The sequence below is a fragment of the Anabrus simplex genome, chromosome 13 (assembly GCF_040414725.1).
Source record: "Anabrus simplex isolate iqAnaSimp1 chromosome 13, ASM4041472v1, whole genome shotgun sequence".
In the NCBI taxonomy this organism is placed as follows: domain Eukaryota; kingdom Metazoa; phylum Arthropoda; class Insecta; order Orthoptera; family Tettigoniidae; genus Anabrus; species Anabrus simplex.
Genome location: NC_090277.1, coordinates 63,272,229 through 63,298,720, shown reverse-complemented (window position 1 = coordinate 63,298,720; position 26,492 = coordinate 63,272,229). Strand labels below are relative to the sequence as shown.

General features: G+C 38.7%; 1 protein-coding gene across 2 annotated transcripts in view; it reads left to right on the top strand.

Annotated features, from left to right (window-relative positions):
• The window catches only part of LOC136872267 (uncharacterized), a 476,437-nt gene that overhangs the window by 271,649 nt on the left and 178,296 nt on the right, over nucleotides 1–26,492 (top strand). For both annotated transcript variants that reach the window (XM_068230005.1, XM_068230004.1), the window contains exon 2: nucleotides 15,169–15,298. In XM_068230005.1, coding sequence (XP_068086106.1) covers nucleotides 15,169–15,298 — 130 coding nt within the window. The remainder of the gene's footprint in view (nucleotides 1–15,168; nucleotides 15,299–26,492) is intronic.

Sequence of the window (26,492 nt, the reverse complement as noted above, 5' to 3'; positions counted from 1 at the left end):
ATACATTATAAACTGCTCTTGAAGGACGGGTGAGGAAAGTGCTCTTAATGCTGTCTTCATTGCTGTAGTCTCTAATAAATGTGAGGACTGCGGCAAGTATTTCTTCTGTAGACTTTCTGTGTAGCAGGCTGACATATTTATGACATTTTGTGACCTTGGTTACGTTACGTACTATATATCCTCCTAGATAGTAAATCAAACACTCCTTTGCAAGACTGCGGCTATCACCGTTAATTAGAAATTGTTCTCCCAGTCTGGCAAGAGGTCATCCATGTTCTCAGTGAAGTCTATTCCTTGTCTTATTTTATCTTGTGCATTTTCTACCAGAGCCTTATTTGTCTCTTCTTTCTTCTTAGCCAGTGTTCTCATTTGATTGACGAATGATGCCAATGCCAGTTCAAATTTGCCTGACGCTGAACGTATACCCATGCGGCATATTCTGATCTCAAAACTTGGCCCATCCTGGTAATAATGAGGGTTGTCATTCTGCCCGCCTTAGTCAGTTGTCAGTCGGTTTCTTTTCACTGGACACAAGGGGAGCGTGTCGTTTAAAATGCAAGTGAGCGCTGTCAAGAGCAAGGATGTCATATTTTGCGTCGACTATTTAAACATGTTAAAATGTAATTTATTCTAAAGTCAAAATATAAACATAAAACTGGTCATGAACCACAACACAAACCATTTTCGCAGAATAATTCGTTTCGTGCTTAACCCGCGCGGTGGTCGCAGATGTTGGAAGAAAGAAAGAAAGAAAGAAAGAAAGAAAGAAAGAAAGAAAGAAAGAAAGAAAGAAAGAAAGAAAGAAAGAAAGAAAGAAAAAAAATTGGCAAATAAACTCGACAAAGAACTCCCAAATAGCCGTAAATTATCGCCATGATCTATTTGTGCTTGCAAATAAGTCTCCTAAAATACTAAACTTAAATTGATACAAAAGTAGACCTATTAAAATTTAATTTTATGCTGCTAATATTAGTGTCTCGCTTTCAGTAAGGAAAGGGAAAGTACAACATTTTTTTTACATATTGTCCTACGTCGCACTGACACAGATAGTTGTTATGGCGACGATGGGCTAGTAAAAGCCTAGCAGTGGGAAGAAAGTACCCGTAGCCTTAATTAAGGTACTTCTCCAGCATTTGCCTGGTGTGAAAAAGGGAAACCATGGAAAACCATCTTCACAGCTGCCGACAGTGGGGCTTGAACTCACTATCACCCGGATGCAAGCTCACACCTGCGTGCCCCCACCGCACGGCCAACTCGCCCGGCAAAGGAAAAGTAAAATCCCAAACTAGGGACTGGGATAATAATAATAATAATAATAATAATAATAATAATAATAATAATAATAATAATAATAATAATAATAATAATAATAATAATTGTACTGCGCGTTACACCCCCACGCCGCAGTTTTAAATCTTGCGCCAATAATCCTCCTCTACAAGAGAAACTCTGAACTTTAAAAACTGGATTAACTCATAAGTTTCTCAGAAGTGTCACTACAGTAAAATTTGTGATTACAAAGTTGTCAATGCTGTGTGGATTTCAATGTGTTTTGTTTTCTATTTATCAAGAAGTGTGGAAATTCTCTCACAGATGTCTCTAGTAAAAAACTATGATCATGCACCTTGGTGCGAAGTGAATGAACTTTCTTGAAGAAATTTTGTATTCATAAGTTTTTGTCCTTACTAAATTTCGTTCTTTCATTGATGGGTTAGCAATATTAATCCTTTCCTTCCGCCAGTTTTCAACTTAGCCCATCCAGAATTTATTTAATTAATTTATGACCAATCATGTCTTTCTTCTTCGATTTTGATGTGTAACTTTAAGCGAGCCAATAAAATCTTGTGGGTGAGTAGTATAATTGGATGGTTCGGCCGCCACCACCCCCACCGGCTCCCAGAGGCCTCCTCCACCACCACCACAGCCAGAGGCCTCCCAGGGGCCTCCTCCACCACCACCACCCGGGAGCCTTCCCAGAGGCCTCCTCCAAAACCACCACAGCCAGAGGCCTCCCAGGGGCCTCCTCCACCACGACCACAGCCAGAGGCCTCCCAGGGGCCTCCTCCACCTCCCGCGGGAAATTTGAATTGGTAAACAAAGCCACGTGCATTTATTTATTTATTTTTTTTTTGCTAGGGGCTTTACGTCGCACCGACACAGATAGGTCTTATGGCAACGATGGGATAGGAAAGGCCTAGGAGTTGGAAGGAAGCGGCCGTGGCCTTAATTAAGGTACAGCCCCAGCATTTGCCTGGTGTGAAAATGGGAAACCACGGAAAACCATTTTCAGGGCTGCCGATAGTGGGATTCGAACCTACTATCTCCCGGATGCAAGCTCACAGCCGCGCGCCTCTACGCGCACGGCCAACTCGCCCGGTACGTGCATTTATTGACAGCCACGTGCTTTTTTGACAGACAACAACGCATCGCTAACCTCAGTACTGCCATCTTGACAGGCCTAAACCTCAGTGGTACCAACTTAACCTAACTAGCGCGAGATTTGAATAGGTAAACAAATCCACGTGTTTTTTGACAGCCACGTGCTTTTTGACAGACAACAACGTATCGCAAACCTCAGTGCAGCCATCTTGACGGACCTAAACCTCAGTGCTACCAACTTAACCTCACTAGCGCGAGATTTGAATTTGTAAACAAATCCACATGCTTTTTGACAGCTGTCATCCGCCATCTTTAAACTACAGAGCACCGTGCTGCCCTCTTTATCGCAGTAGCTGCAAATTCGTCACCTGTCATCGGCAGTGCTGCCATCTTGGCGGGTCTAAACCTTAGTGTTACCAACTTAACCTCACTAGCGCGAGATTTGAATCGGTAAACAAATCCATGTGCTTTTCTGACAGCTGTCATCCGCCATCTTCAATCTATAGAGCACAGTGCTGCCCTCTTTAGCTACTTATCTTTGAAATGTGGTGGCGGATAATTTGAAAAATGCTTTTTGACAGCAGCCATCTTTGAGCACCGTGCTGCCCTCTTCAGCTAGATACCTGTGGTGGCAGAAAATTCTACGTGACAGCAGCCATCTTTGAGCACAGTGCCGCCCTCTTTGTGGTGTCGGGAAATTCCACGTGCTCTTGTTTGGAAACAAACTCATAAATTATGTTCACAGGAGAGTTTTTGTTCAACTACACTTTCAACTTGCACGAACACATTATAAACTGCTCTTGAAGGACGGGTGAGGAATGAGAGGGCTGCGACAAGTATTTCTTCTGTAGAAGACTAAAACTTTTAGTCAACGAACGGGTTTAAACATGCACGCCTACAATAACGTCATCGCTGCAGCACGTGTACACTCTTGCTTTTATGATGCATACTTATTGCATTCCTTTACACCGACTTACTTTTAAGAAAACGAACAAGTCCTAACATGCACAATGACGTCATCACTGCAGCCCGTGCTTACTCTAGCTTCCCCGACGCATGTTTAAACTTGTTCGAATTTACCGCCACCACATTTCAACTAAAGAGTGTAGCACCGAGTTAAGCGATGTAATATAGCGGTAACTGTGTTGAATAAAGATGGCTGTTTGCCAAAAAGAATTTTTCAAATTATCCGCTACTACATAGAGTGCGGCACTGCGCTCTCTTGATTAAAGATGGCGGATGACAGCTGTCAAAAAAGCACGTGCGTTTGTAAAGCACGTGGAATTTACCACCACCACAAAGAGGGCAGCACGGTGCTCTCTAGATTAAATATGGTGGATGACAGCTGTTAGAAAAAAGCATCTATTTTTTAAATTGCTCGCTACTACGATAAAGATACCAGCACGGTGTTCAGTAGTTTAAAGATGGCTGCTTGTCAAAAAAGAATGTTTTCAAATTATCCGCTACCACATTTCAACTAAAGAGTGCAGCACTGAGGTTTGCGATGCAAGATGGCAGGTGACAACTTGTCAAATAGATTTTATTCAAATAGTTCGCCTCAAAAGTAAGTAGCTAAAGAGGGCAGCACAAAGGGTAGCAATGCAAGATGGTGGATGACAGCTGTGACGTAAAAATTACCCGCAAGATAGCAGCACGATGCTCTTTTCATTAAAGATGGCAGCTTGTCAAATATAATTTTTCAAATTAATCGCCTCAAAGGTAAGTAGCTAAAGAGGGCAGCACTGTTCTCTCTGGATTAAAGGTGGCTGCTTGTCAAAAAGAATTTTTCAAATTATCCGCCACCACAAAGAGGGCAGCACGGTGCTCTCTTGATTAAAGATGGTAGATGACAGCTGAAGAGCACGTGGAATTTGCCGCCACCACATTTCAACTAAAGAGTGCAGCACTGTTCTCTCTGGATTAAAGATGGCGGTTGACAGCTGTCAGAAAAGCACATGGGTTTGTTTCCAAACAAGAGCGCGTAGAATTTGCCGCCACCACATTTCAAAGGTAAGTAGCTAAAGAGGGCAGCACTGTGCTCTTTAGATTAAAGATGGCGGATGATAGCTGTCAGAAAAAAGCGCATAGGTTTGTTTCCAAACAAGAGAATGTAGAATTTTTCAAATTGCCGCCACCAAATTTCAAAGGCATCTAGCTAAAGAGTGCAGCACTGAGGTTTGTGATGCAAGATGGCAGATGACAGCTGTCAGAACAAAGCGCGTGAGTTTGTTTCCAAACAAGAGCACGTGGAATTTCCCGACACCACAAAGAGGGCAGCACTGTGCTCAAAGATGGCTGCTGTCACATAGAATTGTCTGCCACCACAGATATCTAGCTGAAGAGGGCAGCACGGTGCTCAAAGATGGCTTCTGTGAAAAAGCATTGTTCAAATTATCCGCCACCACATTTCAAAGGTAAGTAGCTAAAGAGGGCAGCACTGTGCTCTATAGATTGAAGATGGCGGATGACGGCTGTCAGAAAAGCACGTGGATTTGTTTACCGATTCAAATCTCGCGCTAGTGAGGTTAAGTTGGTAGCACTAAGGTTTAGACCCGCCAAGATGGCAGCACTGCCGATGACAGGTGACGAATTTGCAGCTACTGCGATAAAGAGGGCAGCACGGTGCTCTGTAGTTTAAAGATGGCGGATGACAGCTGTCAAAAAGCATGTGGATTTGTTTACAAATTCAAATCTCGCGCTAGTGAGGTTAAGTTGGTAGCACTGAGGTTTAGGTCCGTCAAGATGGCTGCACTGAGGTTTGCGATACGTTGTTGTCTGTCAAAAAGCACGTGGCTGTCAAGAAACAAGTGGATTTGTTTACCTATTCAAATCTCGCGCTAGTTAGGTTATGTTGGTACCACTGAGGTATAGGCCCGTCAAGATGGCAGTACTGAGGTTAGCGATGCGTTGTTGTCTGTCAAAAAGCACGTGGCTGTCAAAAATGCACGTGGCTTTGTTTACCAATTCAAATTTCCCGCGGGAGGTGGAGGAGGCCCCTGGGAGGCCTTTGGCTGTGGTGGTGGTGGAGGAGGCCTCTGGGAAGGCTCCCGGATGGTGGTGGTGGTGGAGGAGGCCCCTGGGAGGCCTCTGGCTGTGGTGGTGGTGGAGGAGGCCTCTGGGAGCCGGTGGGGGTGGTGGCGGCCGAACCATCCAATTATACAACTTGGGTGTGTCTTAATTATTTATGAAAGATCACGAGCTTTCCCCGAGGGGACTAAAACTGCTGATTTTCTCGGCTCTTCGCCACTTCATCAACATCTAGCTTAGTGTAGTGACATGTAGCAGGTTACGGGAAGCGCCTCTTTCATCAGGCAGCAGCTCTTCAAAAGGTAATGGCTATTTAACATCTGTATTTCTTGCTAGCTCAGCAGTTTAACCCGCGGGGAGGGTCCGAAACCTTTTACAAATGTATCCTATCTTTCAAATGTAAATTCAGCCGGGTTATGTAAAACTTAAATCTGTAACTGTAATTCGGGGATAGAGAGTGCTTTACCCTCTTGAGCTCCCCTTCCTTTTTGGTTTGAGGTGACTACGTTTTGTAACTGTTTTCTTCCCTTCTGTAATATTTTTCTCATACGAGTCACCTCCATAGTTTGGGATTAGCCCCTGGTTCTTCAGCCTAGTGCCTCTTAGGTTTTTAAAAAAAGGTTTCATTTTGGAGTGCAAGTACACGCCTCCATTCCTTTTGGTATTCCGGGCCATTTACTTAATCTGTTCTTTTCCTGTTAAGGCCCAGTAGATTGGGACTGGATACCCCTGTGTCATTATTGTAACTTGTGCCTTAATGACAATTAATTACAAAATCTGAAATTGCCTTAAATAGGGTTTGAAAACTGAGAGCGCGGCTGCTCTTTTCTGGTATTGTAAGCAAGCTTCTGGGAGGCTTGAGGTTAAAAGTGGGGAGCAAGAGCTCCAAGTATTACGGGTTTTCTGCCCTTTGAGAAATATGTGTTTGTGAGCTGAGAGCTCAGGAAATGTAAAGTGAAGGCCTGAAGCCTAAGTTTTGTCATACCACCAATCTTGTCTTTCCTAGACTTAAATTTGTTACTGGTACCTTGTTACTTGTTGTTATTGGTTAAAGTTGGAAATTCTATGCGAAAATTTTAAGTTTTGCTATTTTGAAAATATAACCTTTAATGAAATTTTAATTCATACCTCGGCTTTGTAGTTAGATCCATTCCAGCCCGCACCTTCTTTCACCTCTGAATTCCACGGGTAACTCCGTAAAATAATAATAATAATAATAATAATAATAATAATAATAATAATAATAATAATAATAAATATCGGAGTATATTGTTCGGGCATAAAATAGCCAGAAAACGTAGCTATATTTAAAAATAAAATGCAGTATTTATATACCTTTCCTCTATTCGTCTTCCTCGTCATTGTCTGCTAGGTGAAGTACAAATCTTTCTTGGTTGCTATCCGTGTCGTGTCTTCTGTTTTAATAGTGCTTCAAACACGAGCAGACTACCTTTCAGGACCGATGGTTCCAGCTTCTTCACGCAGTAGTTGGCACACACTAACACTCAAAGTTGGCGTAACATTATTTTTCCTAACATACGCCATCAGTTGAGACCAGATCATTTCTACGGGGTTTAAAATACTGTGATATGGAGGGAGTCGCAAAACTTCGTGTTCACGTGAGGCTGCGATCACCTCTACAGCGTACCTATTACTGGTATCGGCTGATTTTATTTCCCGCAATATAACTGCCTTGATGGGTATAGATTTTGGCACTGGAATATTATTGCACTCCATAAACTTAATAGGCCTAATGTCCTTAATATTAGTGTTCTTGGAATGAAACCTAATCAGCTGCCGCGAATGATAGCTTGCGTTGTCCATCACGATTACATACTTTTGGTCACGTGGTAGGTTCTCTAGAAGATGAGACTTAAAACATTTTTCGAAAATTTGAGCTGGTGCTGGTCACATTGTCAGCAATGACAATGGCAGCAAATGTAATTTACCGCCAAGTAGCGGACTTGCATTTAGCTCTGGGGTCCAGAACATCATTAACAATAATAATAATAATAATAATAATAATAATAATAATAATAATAATAATAATAATAATAATAATAATAATAATAATAATAATAATCTAAATTCAAGTAATATCACCCACCGTATTAATAACAATATTCCGGACCGTCTTCAAAATATGAGGACCGCGCTGGAAATGGATCTTGGCCGCGTAATGACTACGACTGCAGTCCGGCCGCGGGTTCAGTACCGCCAAGGCACCCGAGACGACACCACGCCGGATCTCCTCAAGGATTTGATCCATATTAAAGTGCTTATAGGAAAAGATGGCAAAGATTTAGGGACCCAACTGACTGGGTGGAATACCTGGACCTAGCCCGGGAAGTACGAAATCGATTGCTGGAAAGAAAGGTTGAAAAATGGGAGGAATTTTGCCGTAATCTCTTAGGAAATGAGTCAGATCGCGAATTTTGGCGGATTCTTTCAGGAAACGAGTTAGATCGTGAATTTCGGTGGATTAATTATAAAACCTTAAGCATTCAAATATAAATGTCAGCACAATACCGTAGCGAGGCGCTGGTATCTTGCTAGTTTATTTATGTAAAAGAACATGTTCTCACTGACTGACTGACTGACTGACTGACTGACTGACTGACTGACTGACTGACTGACTGACTGACTGACTGAATGATTCATTATCGCCGAGCCAAAACTACTGGACATAAGACATGAAATTTTAGGGATACATTTATATTAGGGGGTAGGTGCTCACTGAGAAAGGATTTTTGGATATTCCGGTGATATGGGGTGAAAAGGAGGGTGAATTTTAAAATGAGGTTATCTATATCTAAAAACATAAACGTTTACAGACAAAAAATGGTGTTTGGAATCTCCTTTAAAAATAAATAAATAAATAAATATTTTTTGTTTTCCGAAAATCCCATTAGGGGCTGAAAAGTGGTTGAACGCCTTTTATGAGGAGAATTATATCTCAGAAACTGAAGATGTTGCAGACATGAAAATTAGTATTTGGAATCTCCTTTGAAATCAAAGAATCGCGTGTTTTGTGTGTTTGGATATTCCGATGAATGGGGGGTGAACAGGATCGACAAACGGGGTAAATTTTAAAAAAGGTTATATCTGCAAATTATCTCAGACAGGTAACATACTACAGATTTGAAAACTGGTATTTTGAATTTCCTGTAAAAGTAAAGAATCATAAATATATTTTTCGGAAAATCCAATTAAGGGGAACTGAAAAATTGGCTGAAATTTTATAATAGCATATCTACACTGTATTTCAAAAACTTAACACGTTGCAGACGTGAAAATTGGTGCTTGGAATCATTGAGAAATAAGGAAACATTATTCCTTCTTTTTCGGAAAAACCCGTAACTAGTGGGGGGTAAAATTTGAAATATTATTTGAATTATTTGTATGAAAATATATACAAATCTAAAGACGTAACAAACCTGAAAACTGGCATTTGGAATCTTCTTTAAAAATAAAGAAACACGCATTTTGGTGGGTCAACTTGGTAGGGGGGATGAAAACGGACAAGAATTCCTTTTACGATGATACATATATCTCAAAAATTTCAGATGTTTCAGTTGTGATAATTCGTATTAGGAAGCTCTTTAAAAGAAACTGGTACTGTTCATTTTTGAAAAATACATTAAAGTGGGGAGTGTGAAAAGAAGTGAAAAAATTGAATTCCTTTTCTGGAGAGACTTATATCTCCAAACAGAAAGTTACTGACGTGGAAATTAGCATTTGGAATCTCCTTGAAAAATAAAGAAACACACATATTTTTGGTGGGGTGAAACCAATTTAACGGGCGGGGGTGGAGTGAAAAAGGAGTTGAATTATTTTACATGAGGTTACTTATATCTCGAAAACTGCAGATGTTACAGACTTGAAAATTTGTATTTGGAATTTTCTTTCTAAGTAAAGAAACGCGTAATCTCTTGTCTTTGGCAAATCCACATAAGGGGGTGAAATAATTGAAAAAATAGTTAAATTAATTGTGTGAGGATATTTATATCTCAAAAACTAAAGATATTACACGCGTGAAAATTAGTATTTGGAATCTCCTTTAAAAATAAAGAAACACGCATTTTTTGAGGGGTATCAACTTAACCGGCTGGTCCGAAAAAGGATTTGACTTTTTATTAAGGTACTGGGCCCTTTTCGAGGTTTGAGTACATGAGTCGGTTGTTGTAGTTCTTGACCATGGCACCAGAATATAAAAAATCGGACGAGATCTTCGGATAAGCCCCAGCATCGAAGTCCCATCTCCCCTACTAGAATAATACGCTGGCTGCATCGGTAGAGCATACGTGTCAAGTGGAACGTCCTAAAGGGCAGTAAGATATCTATACAATAGGGGAATCTTAATTATGAGAGGAATTCTATTTAACTATGAAATGAGAAGAATGAATTGTACTTTTTTCATACACACAATTTTTAATACCTGAAAAACCACATGGATATTATTTACACGGATATGCCACCATACTACACATAAATATATACACTACGATTTTCTTGGTGATCTAATGTCCATTCCAGTCCTTCATCTAGATTCGCATTTCACTCTTAAAGTAAGAAAAACATCTCTGACCAATTTTATCACTTGAAACATTTATCACTTTATAAACTTACATCGCTACACACAGAAACAATTAAATGAATGCATATCTTGTATTTAGCTCGCCTTGCTTGCACTATTAAGTTATATATTAAAATTACAAATTATATCGTCCTAGCCTTGATTATTAAATATTAGATGCCGAGTGAACCGGGTGATTAACATATTTATATACGAGCACATTTCAAAATATCTGAAAGTCGCATCGTACCACTTATTAGAAAACCCTATCTCACTATCTCATAACTGAGCAAAATATATTACCTATCGCGTATTCTATTGGGATGCATTGCAAACAAAAATACACTTTAAGTTCACATAATAAATCGTGGACGGTGCTGCTGAGACACGAACTCAACTTCTGTGACAGTGTGAGGTGGGAACTCCAATCACCCCTAGGCGGTTTAATTAACGTAAAGAAATGGAGGGATCTCTCTCATCTTTAGAACCATAGATCTACCCAACTGTGTTATTTTCTGAATGGTTGTATGTAATTTCGACACCGGGAAGGGAGATGAGCCCCCAACAATGCGTTCTTCTGAATACGGTAATAGTATTCTATCTCCTTCCTTGCCTGGCTCGGCCATAAATTCCACAATCCAGCCGTCTGCTCACTTTATCGATCAACTCAAGGGACCCAGGTGGTCCAGTCAGCGAATCCATTCAGTGAACTATCTCGTCACTCGACTTTCAGTATCATTACTTTCCTAGGATGCCATTTGCATCAATAACACACATCGGCTTTAATCTAGCCTTATTTATATCCTCAGCGCGGAATTTATGCATCGCAAAATTATTCACTCATTTCGGGAAGATTCATATTTCATTAACATCGCATTTAATTATATCCATTATCCGCTTGAAAAGCTCGACCCAATCTCACTGCATGCCAAATACATACATGTTATAGAAGGAAATGTCCTATCACTCGGGACAAATATGTTAACATTCGCGATCTAGGTAATACAAAAACATTGTCACACACTCCCCCCCCCCGTCACTCCTTTATTTCTTCTTCAACATCCTTAACTCATATAGGGGGATTACCTGACATTTTACGTGAAGCATCAAAACAAAGAGCTTTAGAATATCTGGATTGGTTAAAACTGATGATAAATTGAGTGATTTTACGCGAATACTAAAAATGCCTTTAATTTTCATAATGCTTCATAATTAATCATATCTAGGGCCATAACTATATCATGCACTAGTTATCATAGTAAAAGAAATAAATATGGTTATCCAACCGTAAAAATATCAATACAAACCCTATTAAGTAGCTATTACCATCCCTTTGAAAACAGCGAAATCCTACACCACATTTCTAAAGAATTAGCATGTATTAAGCTATTTACATTTTTACAAGAAATTTGACTTTCAAATATTTTAAGTGGTACTCACCAGGTCTGAATCACACCCACAGCTTACTCAGGAAGGCACCTACAGGGGTTTAGCTACACATTGCGTCTACATCAGCAGCATGGAGTCCTATGTTCGGCTGCAGTCGGGTCTATGGCATGATGACTTGATTTACGTAAAATGCGGGAAGATCTCGATGTTCTACGGCGTGTTGAATAGGTGTAGGCCTCTCGTACGTCGGTCTTCTGCCTCGGAGAGTGATATCACTGGCACATAACACAATGAGGGGATCTGACTTTATTATAATAGTGATCATTGATGACACATAATTAATATCGACAGACTTCCACGTCCACTATCAAACGATTTATTTCACTGACAGTATTTCAACTTAATAGCCACTATTGAATAATTATTGATTTGCCACTCAACTTGCAGCACTGTAACAAAGAATACTATTACTGAAGAGTCACTCACAGCATGTACCACCTCACAATGCAACTGGAAGAATCGAAGTACGACACTTGCTTCGGTTCGCATCCCTTTTTACAATGAAACCATGTTAGGCTTGAGGGAGAGGGTAAAACTACTCCTACTTACGAAATTCGCTCCGTTAATCGGAGGTTCACAGGATCGGTTAAGGTATCAAGTTAAAGCTTGATTACACGAGTTTCCACTGATCGATCCCCATCCAGATCGCTTCGTGCGTTTTGCTACAATATTGGAAGCGTCCATTGGTAGCCCAGTGAGGGAGGAGCCTATGCTTCGGGGAACTTTTAGCTTCGTTCTCGCGGCCAGCTTTCACCAGATGGTCTACACCTGTCAGGATGTTTGTTTGCTGCGTATATGATCTCATTACAATAATGTAAAACACTTCTTGGTGTCATAAATCACCATAAAATTCGCTGCTTCTAATGAACCTTGAGTCATGGAAATCTGTCTTGTATTACGCAAATTATGTTATTTCTGTCTTTGAAAACAGTTGAAAACGGTGTATTGGCAGTGGTGCTTTTGTGGGAAAAAGGACGAAGAAATAATATATTCCAGGGTTGTCTGCATGCTTCGTTACTTACTTCGCTCTCTCAACTCGGCGTGGGTATTCTCTTCTCCGTCGCACCAAAGTGAGAACGCTTTCACTTGCAGGCGAAAGTATGACTCGTTTGCGGTGAGTACGCGTAATTAGAGCCAAGTCCACTGGACAGGTGCCGCGCGTCTCGCATTCTGGGAAAGGTAAACGTGTAATAGCTTTAGCGCTAATTAACATAGAAGAGCGCGGAAAACGGCATACTCTATCTACAGGATACCGTAATATACTCTTGGCGAAGTGGTGAACGGTCACAATACTTATATCTCAATAACTGAAGATGTTAGAGGAATGAATATTTGTATTTGGAATCTTCTTTCAAAGTAAAGAAACACGTGTTTTTTGTCTTCCGGAAAACACTTAAGAGGGGTGAATGAATCGAAAAATTAGTTGAATTCTTTGTATGAGGATACCTATATCTAAAAAATTAAACATTCTAAAGACGTGAAAATTGGTATTTGGAATCTCTTTAAAAATAATGAAACGCATATTTTGGGGAGGAGGAATCAACTTAACGGGTAGGAAGAGAGGATGAAAATAGAGTTGAATTACGTTTATGAAGATTCATATGTCTCAGAAAATGAAGATATTACAGACGTGAAAATTATTATTTGGAATGTCCATTAGAAATAAAGAAACACGCATTTGGTGGGGAGGGGGGCGAAATTGAGGTAATTGGTGCGGGGTTGTAAATAATAAAAAAGGAATTAAAATATGTTTATGAGGATACTTTATCTTAAAAACTGAAGCTGTTACAGACATGAAAGTTGATTTTTTAATTTCCTTTCAATATAAAGAAACCCCTAATTTTTGTTTTTGAAAAGGCCACGTAAGCCTGGAGAGGGGTGGAAAGAAGTGAAAAGAAGAAGAAGTTTAATTTTTTATGTTTAATATTTATCTCAAAAACTGAACGTGTTACAGAGGTACAGACATGTACACTGGTATTTGGAATCTCTTTTAAAAATAATGAAACACGTACTTTTTTGTTTCCTGAAAATCCAGTTAAGGTTCTGAAAAGAATTGGAAAAGCGGGTGAATTTTTAAATGAGTACCGGTATATCTACATTATATGTCAAAATCTTAACATGTTAGAGATAAGAAACTTGGTATTTGCAAAGTCCTTTTTTGTTTTCGGAGAAGGCATTTAAGGGGGGTGAATAGAAGTGAAAAATAGTTGAATTATTTTTATGAGGATAATCATAAAAACTAAAGACGTTACGGACGTGAAAATTGGTATTTGGAATCTCCTTTAAAAATAAAGAAACATGTATTTTTGTTTTAGGAAAATACACTTAAATGGGGGTGGGTTAAGGACTGATCAAGGAGTCGAATACTTTTTATGGGTAATCTCAAAAACTGAAGATGTTACAGATGTGGGAATAGGTATTTGGAATATCCTTTAAAAATGTTATATATTTAATTTTTCGACTTGAGGGAAGACTGTTTCTCACAAGTACAGTTCTATGTCGCATGGTCGTTCGTCTTGTTTACAAAGAATTTCTGGGGTAAATGAAACGCAATGTTGGGTGAGTTTTTATACTTAAAGAATTTTTAGATAATGTCTTAGTACAATGCCGCGAAACGCTTACTTTGATTGAATTACGAAATCCACGCGAGTGAAGCCGCTAGTATGAAGATAAAGTTGGAATTCAAGAGGACAAATGGGGGCAAATATTCATTTATAGGAAGAGAAGTTAGGGATTGGAATAACTTACCAAGGGAGCTGTTCAATAAATTTCCAATTTCTTTGAAATCATTTAAGAAAAGGCTAGGAAAACAATAGATATTGAATCTGCTACCTGGGCGACTGCCCTAAATGCAGATCAGTATTGATTGAATATGTAAAACAGTCCAGATTCGTAGGAGACCGTGCATGTAGTTTTCATCAGCAACAGCTAAAGCCTCCGATTACAGGAGGAATGAGGAAGTTTAGCTAGAAACGACGAGGAAGACGGGAATCAGTTCGCACTCTGGAAATCGGTAATTCGTATAGGTGACTGTTGCCAGAACATATCTGACTCCATGTTCGTAGGCAACAATCTCAAGAGTGTTAAGTTCAGTCAGCTCTTCCTTTTAGCTCATTTTAAGGAGTAAAAATAAAATTTAACTTAAAAAATAATAATTTGAAGTTGGTGGTCATTATTGGATTAAAATGTCGAAACATCGTAACTAGATGTATGCAGTTAGTTTTTCACACATCTCCAACGAAAAACATCGTAACATCACATACGATGTTCTTCACTGGATAATTCTAGTTCAGTAATATCATAACTACATGTACAAGAGTTATTTAATACATAAAACACCCTTCGTGGGGCAAAAACCTAGGCACTAAATGCATTCCATAGATCCTATAAATGTTAATATTGAATAACTCTCTGATTTGTTGGTAATTTTCAAAACTTTAAACTGCGCTCCTCAACAACTTACTTTATGCAGATACGATGTTCTTTGTTGGAGGGGTCAAATTATTGATGATGTGCTCCTCGTTGATTCAGATCTTTCTATACGTGGTAACCCCAGTGCCACATTCAGTATAGCCTCTTCTTGTTAAACATACGAAGAGATGGGACATTGCCTTAACGGATTGCTCGATGGATATCAATTTCTTCAGATAGCGTGTGCCTTCAGCAAAAATCTACATATCCATATTTTAAATCGGAATAAAACATTATGATATAACACGCATGTTCTTTTTTTTCAGATGGGGCGGCTGCCCGTGGCGGTGTTGGCTCTGTGGCAGTCCTTGCTGATAGCAGCAGTGATCCTCTACACCCTCAATGTGAGCAACGAGATGAATTATCACAGCCCTGTACCGACTCGCATCGTACCAGGTAAGATTTATTTATTTATTTATTTATTTATTTATTTATTTATTTATTTATTTATTTATTTATTTATTTATTTATTTATTTATTTATTTATTTATTTATTCAAATTAGCGTATGTATTCTAGTGCCAAGAGTGTCCGAGTAAATACCTGACTACTATTTGACGTCCATAGCCAACCTCTGCGTCTGGATGTAAGGTGGTTGTGGTGGTGGTGATCATTGCTTTAAGAAGTACATCTAGACAACCATTCCCTATTAATACTAATCAGAAGGAAAATGAAAGAGTACTGACACTTCGAAAAATGAAGGCATCGGAGAAGGAAAGGAGTATCAGAAATAGATTCGGGCACAACTCTCAATAATATGATTGATTAGAAAAATTTATTAAAACATTCTGTCTCAACTCAACTCTACACTCAACAACACATTGCGCCACTACTCAGCACAAGAAAAACAAAATCATCACAGTTTCAGTCACAGAGTAAATATAAATTTAGCGCGGTTTCTTGTGAGAAGGTTGGCGACACAATCTCTGGATAAAACAATTGAGTAATGAAAAACACACCAGATATGAAAAATACTACACACACTACAAAGTATTTTTCTCATCATGTCAAATTTTTAATGACACTCAATACAGAAGAAAATTTTTAATTCCAATAACTCCCCTTGTCATAAAAATTTGACCACAAACACAAATTAAAAGTAAGAAACATACGTAGATAAACATGTGGACACTAATCAACAAGTCCTAACAAGTTCCTAAATTTAGAAGTTCCCTCCCCTGACAATGCCTTTATGAAAACGTCTGTCACGTTTTCATCTGATGGTACATACACAAACTTTACCAATCCCTTGGCCACAGTGTCCTTTCAAACAAATAGCGAATATCCATATGTTTAGTTTTTTCAGACACAACATAAGTTGAGCTCACATGTATAGCACCTTTATTACCACAAAGAATTTGAATTGGCACTTTAACGTAATTATAATCATCAAATTCATTGAAAAAATTACGCAACCACATTTCCTTTGTGCATACCACCATTGATACAATCTCAGCCTCCACAGTTGAAGTAGCAATAATCTGTTGTTTCTTACTAGACCATATAACTGGACAACCAGCAAATTAAATGTAACAAATGCTTTTCAGTCTGTCAAACACACAGCAAATACAATGTAAATTAAAACACTATAAACATATCTGTAAAACACACACTAACATACAAAGAATGACATGTTTCGTTCTAGAAGAACATCCTCAGATTCTATCAAATCACTTAAAAATAAGCTTATATATGTACAGTATTGTTTACGTAGCGTAAACTTGTCAATGATAGAGAGATTAGTGAACAGTAATGACAAAAATAAATTATATACAATCATTGATATAATGAACAACTTACGTACTTATCTAGACTGCCGATGTTAAGTCTGTCACGTTTTCATCTGATGGTACATACACAAACTTTACCAATCCCTTGGCCACAATGTCCTTTCAAACAAATAGCGAATATCCATATGTTTAGTTTTTTCAGACACAACATGAGTCCGTTGTCACCAAACACTATTTCAGTCCTGAAATCGTGTTTGGTGACAACGGACTTAACATCGGCAGTCTAGATAAGTACGTAAGTTGTTCATTATATTAATAATTGTATATTTTTTTGTCATTACTGTTCACTAATTTCTCTATCATTGACAAGTTTACGCTACGTAAACAATACTGTACATATATAAGCTTGTTTTTAAGTGATTTGATAGAATCTGAGGATGTTCTTGTAGAACGAAACATGTCATTCTTTGTATGTTGGTGTGTGTTTTACAGATATGTTTATAGTGTTTTAATTTACATTGTATTTGCTGTGTGTTTGACAGACTGAAAAGCATTTATTACATTTAACTAAGTCAACACTGGAAAACATGGCTTCATTTTTAACAAAATAACAACCAGCAAATTTGCACACATACCCAGAAATAGATTTCCTGTCCTCAAAGTTAGCATAATCAGCATCGCAATAAACACTCAATGAATCATCACTAGCTTTGTAGCATAATTTCACACCTCTTGTTTTCTTCAGATATCTAAACACTTTCTTTATTCTTTGCCAATCTTTTACGCTAGCGTTTTGAGGTTACGGGCTCAGCTTGCAGACCGCAAAGGATATGTCCGCTCTTGTATTGTTGGCTATATAAAGTAGATTGCCTACAGCCTTTTGATTCAAAGTCTGATTACAACTATCAGCCTTCCCTGAAATCCTCTTGTCCCCTACATCCAACGGAGCAACACATTCTTTGGCATTTTCTAAGTTATACTTATGTATCAGATTATCAATTTATTTGCACTGATCAACATACACCGCATCTTTGGTTACAGTCATAGACATCGATAAAAGTCTCCTAATTTGCCCAAGATCCTTGAAGTCTAGATAGCGGCACAACTCTGACTTAAACCACTCCAAAACTTCAACAATACCAATAGCTATCATATCATCAACATACACTCCAACTAGTATATTTTTACCGATGTACACTCATGGTTCACAAACATATCTTTTAAGACCGACTGACTTCAAAACACCATCAGAACAAATTTTCCAGTCCTTTGAACTTTATATGCTTTTCTTTAACTTGTAGACACAGTTGGGTTTTCTTTCAATACTACTTGGTTGCTCCACAAACACGTCCTCCTTAATGTTACTCTTTAGAAATGCCGCATCTACATCATAATGTTCAATACTCCAACGTTCGACAACAGCAAGAGCAATCAGGATTCTGACAGTCTGACGCCTCTAAACAGGACTATAAGTATCATTATAATCAAGACCTTCTACCTGCTTATAACCTAAATCTACAATGTATATGTTCTCATTACAATCAAGTCCTTCTTTGATTCTGAACACCCATTTTATCCCAATAATATTCTTTCCCTTTGGTCTCTCTACCAAATCCCAACACTCATTTTTCTCAAAATTGCTTAGGTCCTTCACCATTGCTGATTTCCATTTTCCACATTCAGGACCAGTCAAAGCTTCCTTGGCACTCTTCGGTAAACTATCAGTTATAGCAGATACAACATGCAAATTACATCCAATGCAATCCGCACACTCTCGTCTGTTTCTGATTCTCCGTGACATACGTAGTTCAGGAATTATGGGTTCTTCCTGCACTTCAGCGTTGGTGTTATTCACACTGATTTCAGGACCTATCTCTGGCTCATCTATTACTTGCTCATCAGTTCTGCGCACCAAGTCAGATTCATTATGAGAGTCAAGCAAACTTAAATCTACAACCAACTGTTTCTCACTTGACTTAACAGGTAACACAGTAGCAGGTTCTTCCTTAGTTTTCATGGGAAACATTCTCTCCTCAAATACTATATTTCTGGACAAAACAACACATTTGTTTTCCAAGTCCCACAGCCTATAACCTCTTCTATTGTCAGGATACCCCAAAAAGATACATTCCTTTGCTCTACTCTAATTTCTCAGTTTTGTTATGTTCCCAATATGCACAGGCACGACATCCAAATACTCTCATTCTACAAATTTCCTCATCAGACAATTTTTTATGAAACCACAATTCATATGGTACATTGTTTTCAATAGCAGATGCTTTACACCTATTCTTACTGTAACAGGCAGCATAGCGAGTGGAAGGAAGAAGTGTGATCACTCCGCTAGGTCATCGGTTTCTCCGCTAGGCCGCTCTCCCAGCAGAATTTGAGCTTGAGCTTACAAGTCAGCATACGAATAAAAGACAATTATTGCATGCAACATATTATGCTTTTCCTTACCATTCCAGAAGTCAATTGTCAGATAGTTTAGATAGCTTCCGGGTAGACTTTGTGGTCTTCCTTATATTTTATTTATTTATTTATTTATTATGCCTTTGTAGGTGGCGAAGTTAGGGCTCTTGGCCCTCTCTTACACTTAACCACTGTAGTGATACAGTCTGAGTACATCATATTATACAGTAAATAATAACCTACACAAAAATACATTACACTTTTCTAACTCACATTCATTCGATCTTCCAGTCATACAAGTTAGTCAGCTGCATTTAGCAGGTAGTCTCGGCAAGCAGATTTGAATTTAGGTAATGAGGTGGAATTTCTGACACTGACTGGCAGGGAATTCCAAAGTCTAGAACCCGCCACAACGAAGGAATTGTTGTACATAGAGGAGCGGTGAACAGGAATAGAAAGGGAGGAACCAGAGCGGGTATTACTGCTGTGAAAGGAGGACAAATACTTAAGCTGGGAAGAAATGTATAGCGGTCTGTCTTCAGAGAGCAGTCTGTATATCTGTATCAGTATGTGATACGTTCGTCGTTTGTCAGGTTTCAGCCATGAAATAGTGTGATAGTATGGGGTGACATGCGTATCATAACTCAGACTGTATATGAATCTAAGGCAACAATTAAGCGCTCGCTGAAGTTTCAAAGTCTGCTCTTTTGTTGCGTCTACCAGAATGACGTCACAGTAGTCGAGGACGGGAAGCACCAGCGTTTGCATGAGTTTGACTCTCACATTACAAGGCAGAATATCGCTGTTTCTTTTAACCGAATGGAGTATCGAAAATATTTTTTTACACACATTCTTAATATATTCAGTCCAATTTAATGTTTCGTTCATTGTCACTCCAAGATTTCTCACAGTTTGGCTGAATGGAATAACTCTACCATTCAGTATAACTGGAGGAATAGTTTCGTACCGTAGTGTGGCCAACAATTTTTGAGAGCCAATAATGATTGCTTGTGTCTTGGAGGGGTTAAGAAGGAGGGAATTTTTCAAGGAGTAAGCATTAAGTCGCTGAAGGTCAGCATTGATGCCTGTTATGGCATGAGTCAAGTCAGAGGTCTTACAGTGACAATAAATTTGTAAGTCGTCCGCATAAAGATGGTAGCTACAATTCTTTAAATTAGATGAAATGTCGTTTATGTACAAAATAAAGAGCAATGGGCCTAAAACACTACCCTGCGGCGTGCCTTCCTTCCTGGTTAGCCAGTGAGAGGTTTGATCAAGGGTTATGATACGTTGCGCGCGATTTTTGAGGTACGATGAAAAGAAATTAATAGTTCGTTGATCGAAGTAGTAAGATTGCATCTTATTTAGTAGAGTCTGGATGTTTATAGTATCAAATGCGCTACTGAAATCGAGGAGAGTAAGTACTGTCAGCAGTCTTTGGTCCATTGCGTGTCGTATGTCATCAGTCACTTTAAGCAGGGCAGTTGCTGTGCTGTGTCCCTTCTTGAAGCCAGATTGCAATTGGTCTAACAGAGAATGGTTGTTTAGGTATTCCAACACCTGCTCATGAACCAGACGCTCGAGTGCTTTGGAAATCGCAGGTAAGATAGAAATTAGTCTGTAGTCGGATGGTAGGGAGGGGTCAGGCTTCTTAGGCACAGGGATAACATTGGCTAGTTTCCATAGTGAAGGAAAGGTTCCATTTTTAAGGCAGTAGTTAAAAATGTGAGTAATAATTGGTAAAACAGCACCAATAATGTTGTGTAAGAAGGTTATAGGGATATCATCCACTCCTCTGGCTTTTGATTTGATAGAATATAATACCTTTTTAACTTTATTAGCAGTAACGGGGCGAAATGTAAAAAGTTCTTGGTCAGGTAAAGGGTTCATAACGGAGTCGGGTACTGAGTTTGGGGAATTTAGTACATTAGGTGGTGTTCTTTCTTCAGTAAAAAATTCATTTAACTTATCGAGTGGTATGTCAGGCACATGAGGTTGTTGCTGAGGTTTCCCTATGCCTAGGGAACGAAGCGTGTTCCAAGCACTGCCAGAATTCATGTTTGCAGTCATGTTTTGCAAGTAAGTAAATTTACGGTTTCTAACGAACTGTTTAACTCTATTTCTAAGGACCCGATAATTTTCGAAGTCACTTTGGTCACGAGTTCGTTTAAAGCGGCGGTAAAGTGCATCGCGATGGGCCATCATGTTTTTAATTTCATTATTTAGCCAGGGACAAGATGGGCGAGTAACTTTTATCTGTCGCTTAGGGGCGTGTTTATCGTACAGAGTGATTACAAGGGAGTTAAACTTGTCTACTTTCGCGTCTATATCGTCCAATAAGAGTATGTCATTCCAGGGTAGATTGTAAGCGTCATGTCTTAACTCGTCCATATCAATGTCTTTTGTGTTTCTGTAAATAACATACTTAGGTTTATATTTTGGCATTCGAAGGGAGTAGGATAGGTAGATAAGGTCATGAGTGGAGATGGCTGGGACTGGTAACTGGCCATGAGTTATAACTTTGTTTGGGTTATTTGTCACTATGTGGTCAATGAGCGTGTGTGTTTCGTAGTTTTCTTTGTAAATGTGATTAGTAGGCTCTAAATGGAGGATGGTCATATCACAGGAAGAAAACATGTCAATAAATTGTTTAGTTTCGTGCGTTTTAGTAAGTAGGTTAATGTTGAAGTCACCTATGGCAATAATATGCTCGTAACTAGGCAGTAGGTCAAGTAAACGAACTTCGAATTCAGTCATATTTGTTATTTTGGGCGGCTTGTATACAATAACTATAAGGAGTTTCTGTTGGTTAATAATGACTTCAACAAACATGAATTCTGGCCCTAGCTGTGCATTGTTAGATACACATATCACCCGGCTTCTTAAGTCGTTTCTGCAGTACAAGGCCACCCCACCTCCTCTTCTGCCATCGGATCTATCATGCCGTAAGAGGAAATACCGGTCAAGTTGTACCATACTAGAGGGTATGCTCGGTGTAAGCCAGCTTTCGCTAATAGCAAAAATATGGATATTATTTTCCCTCACTATGGCTTGAACTTCGTCGAAGTGCGCTACCAAGGAGAGTGCGTTGACATGGCAGCACTGTAAACAGTTGGTAGAGGGAGAAAATGCCTGTTTGAGAAGCAAGCCAGCGGTGAGTGGTGACGGGGTGAGAGGGGGGATGTTGGCAAGGTCAGTGTCAGGTGCAGAGCTCTGGATCAGCTGAATAACGGAATGTTGACGAAATAGTATAACAATAATATCATGCAACTTACCTCGACATCCTGATAAATGCTTACACTGACTACCACTGACACACACACAGACGCACACATAATACACTTACAAAAACACTTATTCATAACAAGCAGTTGCACTATCGAGCTGTGCTGTTTCATATCTCTATATATGTATTGCCAACTTATACTTGCACTCAAACACACACACATAAAAATTAACTGAACTGAGGCACACGCACTATAATATAAACCTATCCTAAGATAACTATGGTATAATACAGCCATTGTGGACTAATCAGTTCATCTCTGCACCAAGCCTTTGTAGAACAGAATCTAGTTCAGCAGGTGTATTTACAAAATACTTTTTGCCGCCACCGTCCATTAAAATGATACATCCATCCTGTGACCAAGCTCGCCTGTCCACACATTCCCTGGCTTTGCGAAGCATCTCCTTCCTTGCCTGAGTAAGGGACTATGTCTTTTTTTATTGTTTTTATTAGGGTTGTTTATAGTCGCTTTAACTCCAAGGTCTTTTCGCGAATCTTACATTTAATTACAGAATAATAGTAATAATAATAATATTGTAATTATAAAAATGTAAAGAAAGAAGTAAGTATAATGTAATTACATTTTGGAGTGCAAGCCAGTGTCTTTGAGGAAGTTGATGACTTGATGACTCAGTGCTGGAGAAGACAGTGTCAGTTCTATTTCCTTAGGTATGTTGAGGTGTTGGCGCCAGTGGTCATACTGTTGACATTCTGAGATGATATGCTTGAGAGCGAGAGAGCAGTTACATTTGCTGCAGGTGGGAGGTTGTTTCTTTTCTAGGAGATAGTTGTGGGTGATCTTCGTATGTCCTATCCTTAGTCGGGAGATTAAGACTTGTTCATGTCTGGTGAGGTTTTGGAGAGGATATGTTCTCGTAGATATCATTTTAAGTTTTTGGAGGTTGCTAGTGGAAGTTTTAAGCCAGTTCATTTTCCATTGTTCGTGTAGTTTGATTTTGATATAAGCGATGATATCAGAATGTGGCGTGGCAATTTGATGGTCGTTGATTGGAAGACTAGTAGCTTCTTTTGCTGCTTGATCAGCTGATTCGTTGCCTGGTATTCCTCTGTGAGATGGTATCCACATAAAAATAACATTTTTTCCTGCAATCTTGATCTTGTGGTACAGCATTTGAATTTATTTAACAAGGAGGTGTGTTGTTGATGAATTTTGTATTGAAGTTAATGCACTTTTGGAATCAGAGAATATTATGAATGAGTTATTGTAGCTTACTTTTGAAATATGAATCATGGCCTGTTTAAGAGCATACAGTTCACTTGTAAAAACTGTGAAAAGATCTGGTGATCTTTATAGCTTACTGTAGTCTTTATATTTCACTACACAACCATTTCTCTCCTTGAATTTTGATCCATCAGTATAAATTGCACTATATGATGAGTATCTATTACAAATTTCATTAAATAACTGTTGGAATTTTGCTGTGTCAGTTTGAGCTTTAAGATTGTTGTTCAATTCCCAGTTGACTGGAGGCAAATGAGTTTTCCATGGAGGGGTAACTAGTGAGTTGTGTGGAAATAAAATGGGTGGAAGGTTGAGGTTTATTTCTTTGAGAAGATTGGATATTCTGATGTTAAAGGTTTGGGGTTGAGATCCAGTTAGTTTTCCTTTATTTCTCTATGAAATTAGGTGTTTTTTCAAGTGTTGGTTACTTGTACCAGCTATCTTGAGTCGTATGTCAAACTCAGCTGTTTACGTCTGATTTCAAGTGGTGGTTCGTTGGCTTCAATCTCTATACTAGCTATGGGGCTGGTGCGGTGGGCTCCTAGGGCAATTCGAATAGCTGAAGATTGGATGGTATCAAGGATCTTAAGAGTAGATGGTCTGGCAGAACTATATGCTATACTGCCATAATCCACTTTGGCTCTGATTGTAGCTCTGTATGTGTTCATTAGGACATGGTAGTCTGCTCCCCAGTTTTTTGCTGAGAGAATTTTCATGATATTCATTCTTCTTTGACACTCGTCTTTAAGATTTTTAAGGTATGGGGTCCAGGTGAGCTTGTTATCAAATAGAAGTCCTAGAATTTTAATAGTTTTAACTGATTCAATTTTATGGTCTTCCATATATAAATCAGGGTTAGCGATGGTATGTTTATTTTTGGAAAAGAGAATACATTTGGTTTTAGTTTTAGAAAATTTGAATCCTGTTGTTTTAGTCCAGTTTTGAATATTTACAATTGATTCTTGTAATAGGAGTTGAGTCGTCGTAATGTTTTTCCCTGGGCAGAAGATTATCAAATCGTCAGCAAAAAGGCAACACTTAACTGGTGAGTGGATGTTAGAGACTATACCATTAATTGCCACAAGAAAGAGTGTTACACTGATAACTGATCCTTGTGGGACTCCATTGTTGATTACTACTTCCTTTGACAGCATTCCATTTACTCTAACTTGAATTCGGCGCATTTGGAGAAAATTATAAATGAAATATAGGATATTTCCAGATATATTATGTGTCATTAGTACTTTGATTACATAGTCTTTCCATACCATGTCATATGCCTTATAATATCTAAACTGACTGCTATTAGGTGTTGGTTATTGAGGAACGCTTCCTGTACTTCAGATTCCAGACTTATCAAAGTGTCTGTTGTGGAGTGTGGTTTACGGAACTCGTTTTGCTTATTACTGAAGAAATTTATGTGCTCGAGATACCAGCGTAATCTTTTGTTGACTATTTTCTCCATGAGTGTACACATCTCATTAGTTAAAGCAATAGGGCGATAATTTTCTGCAATTGAGTTGTCTTTCCCTGGTTTGGGTATTGGAACTACAATGGCATTTCGCCATTGGTCAAGAAATGTCTTAGAGCTCCATATGTGGTTGAAAATGGCCAGAAGATAATTTATTGCACTTAGTTGAAGCTGTTTTAGAAATTCATAAGGGACCGTATATGGGCCAGGACTAGATTTGCCACATTTGTCAAGTTCAGTAATTATTTCCTGTAGTTGAAAAGCATCGTTTAGATTATAGTTGGGGTCAGAGATGGCTTTCCTTAGATCAACGGATTCAGTGGATTTCTTTGTATGGAGAAATTCGGGATCATAATTTTTGTCACTAGAGATCTCGGCAAATGTGTCAGCTAATTTATCAGCGATGTTTTGAGGTTTGTTTATGAAGGTTCCATCAACAGAGTTTCTGAGGGAAGTAATGTAGAAGTGATTATATTTGCCATTTATTCTTTGAAGTTTATTCCACATTTCCTTTTGTGGGGTTTGGGAACTTAGCGAGGAGACAAATGATAGCCATGAATTCTTTTTGCTGAGTTTAATTTCTTTTCGAGCGATTGCTCTATATTTCTGAAATTGGGCTTTATTTTCAGGTGTGGGTTTTATTTTGTAGAGGTAGAAAGCATGATTCTTATTCTTAATAGCCTCCTTACAAGTGTCATTCCACCAAGGTACTGTTTTCTTAAAGGAATTTGAGATTACTTTTGGAACACTCATGTCCGCAGATTTAACAAGAACTTCTGTGAAATCTTGAACAATGGTATTTATATGCTTAGAAGGGAAATCATTTAGAGGGGTTAAGTCTTTTAAGTGATTATTGACTGTCTGCCTAAATTTCGTCCAATCTGCCTTATTTAAGTTCCATTTAGAGTTGTTAATAAATGAGGAGTTGACAGAAGAATTTTCATTATTGATTAGTATCGGGAAGTAGTCACTATTTCCTGCAAGCTGTCCAAACACTCGTAAAATATATCGCCCCATAGACTATGTTCACAGTAGAGTTTTTGTTCCACTGCACTTTCTTGCGCGAACACATTATAAACTGGTTGAGTAAAGTACTGTCAGTACTGTATTTATTGATATAGTCCCTAATAAATGTGAGGGCTGCGGCAAGTATTTATTTGTAGGCTTTCTGTGAAGCAGGATGACATATTTATGACATTTTGTGACGTTGGATACATTGCGTACTATATATTCTCCTAGATAATAAATCAAACACTCGTTGCAAGACTGCGGCTATCACTGTTAATTAGACCTAAACTGTTCTCCCAGTCCGGTAAGAGACCATCCATCTCCTCAGTGAAGTCTAGCGCTCGTCTTATTTTATTTTGTGCATTTTTCTACTCCAGCCTTATTTGTCCGTTCTGTCTTCTTAGCCAGTGTTCTCATTTGATGGACGAATGATGACGATGT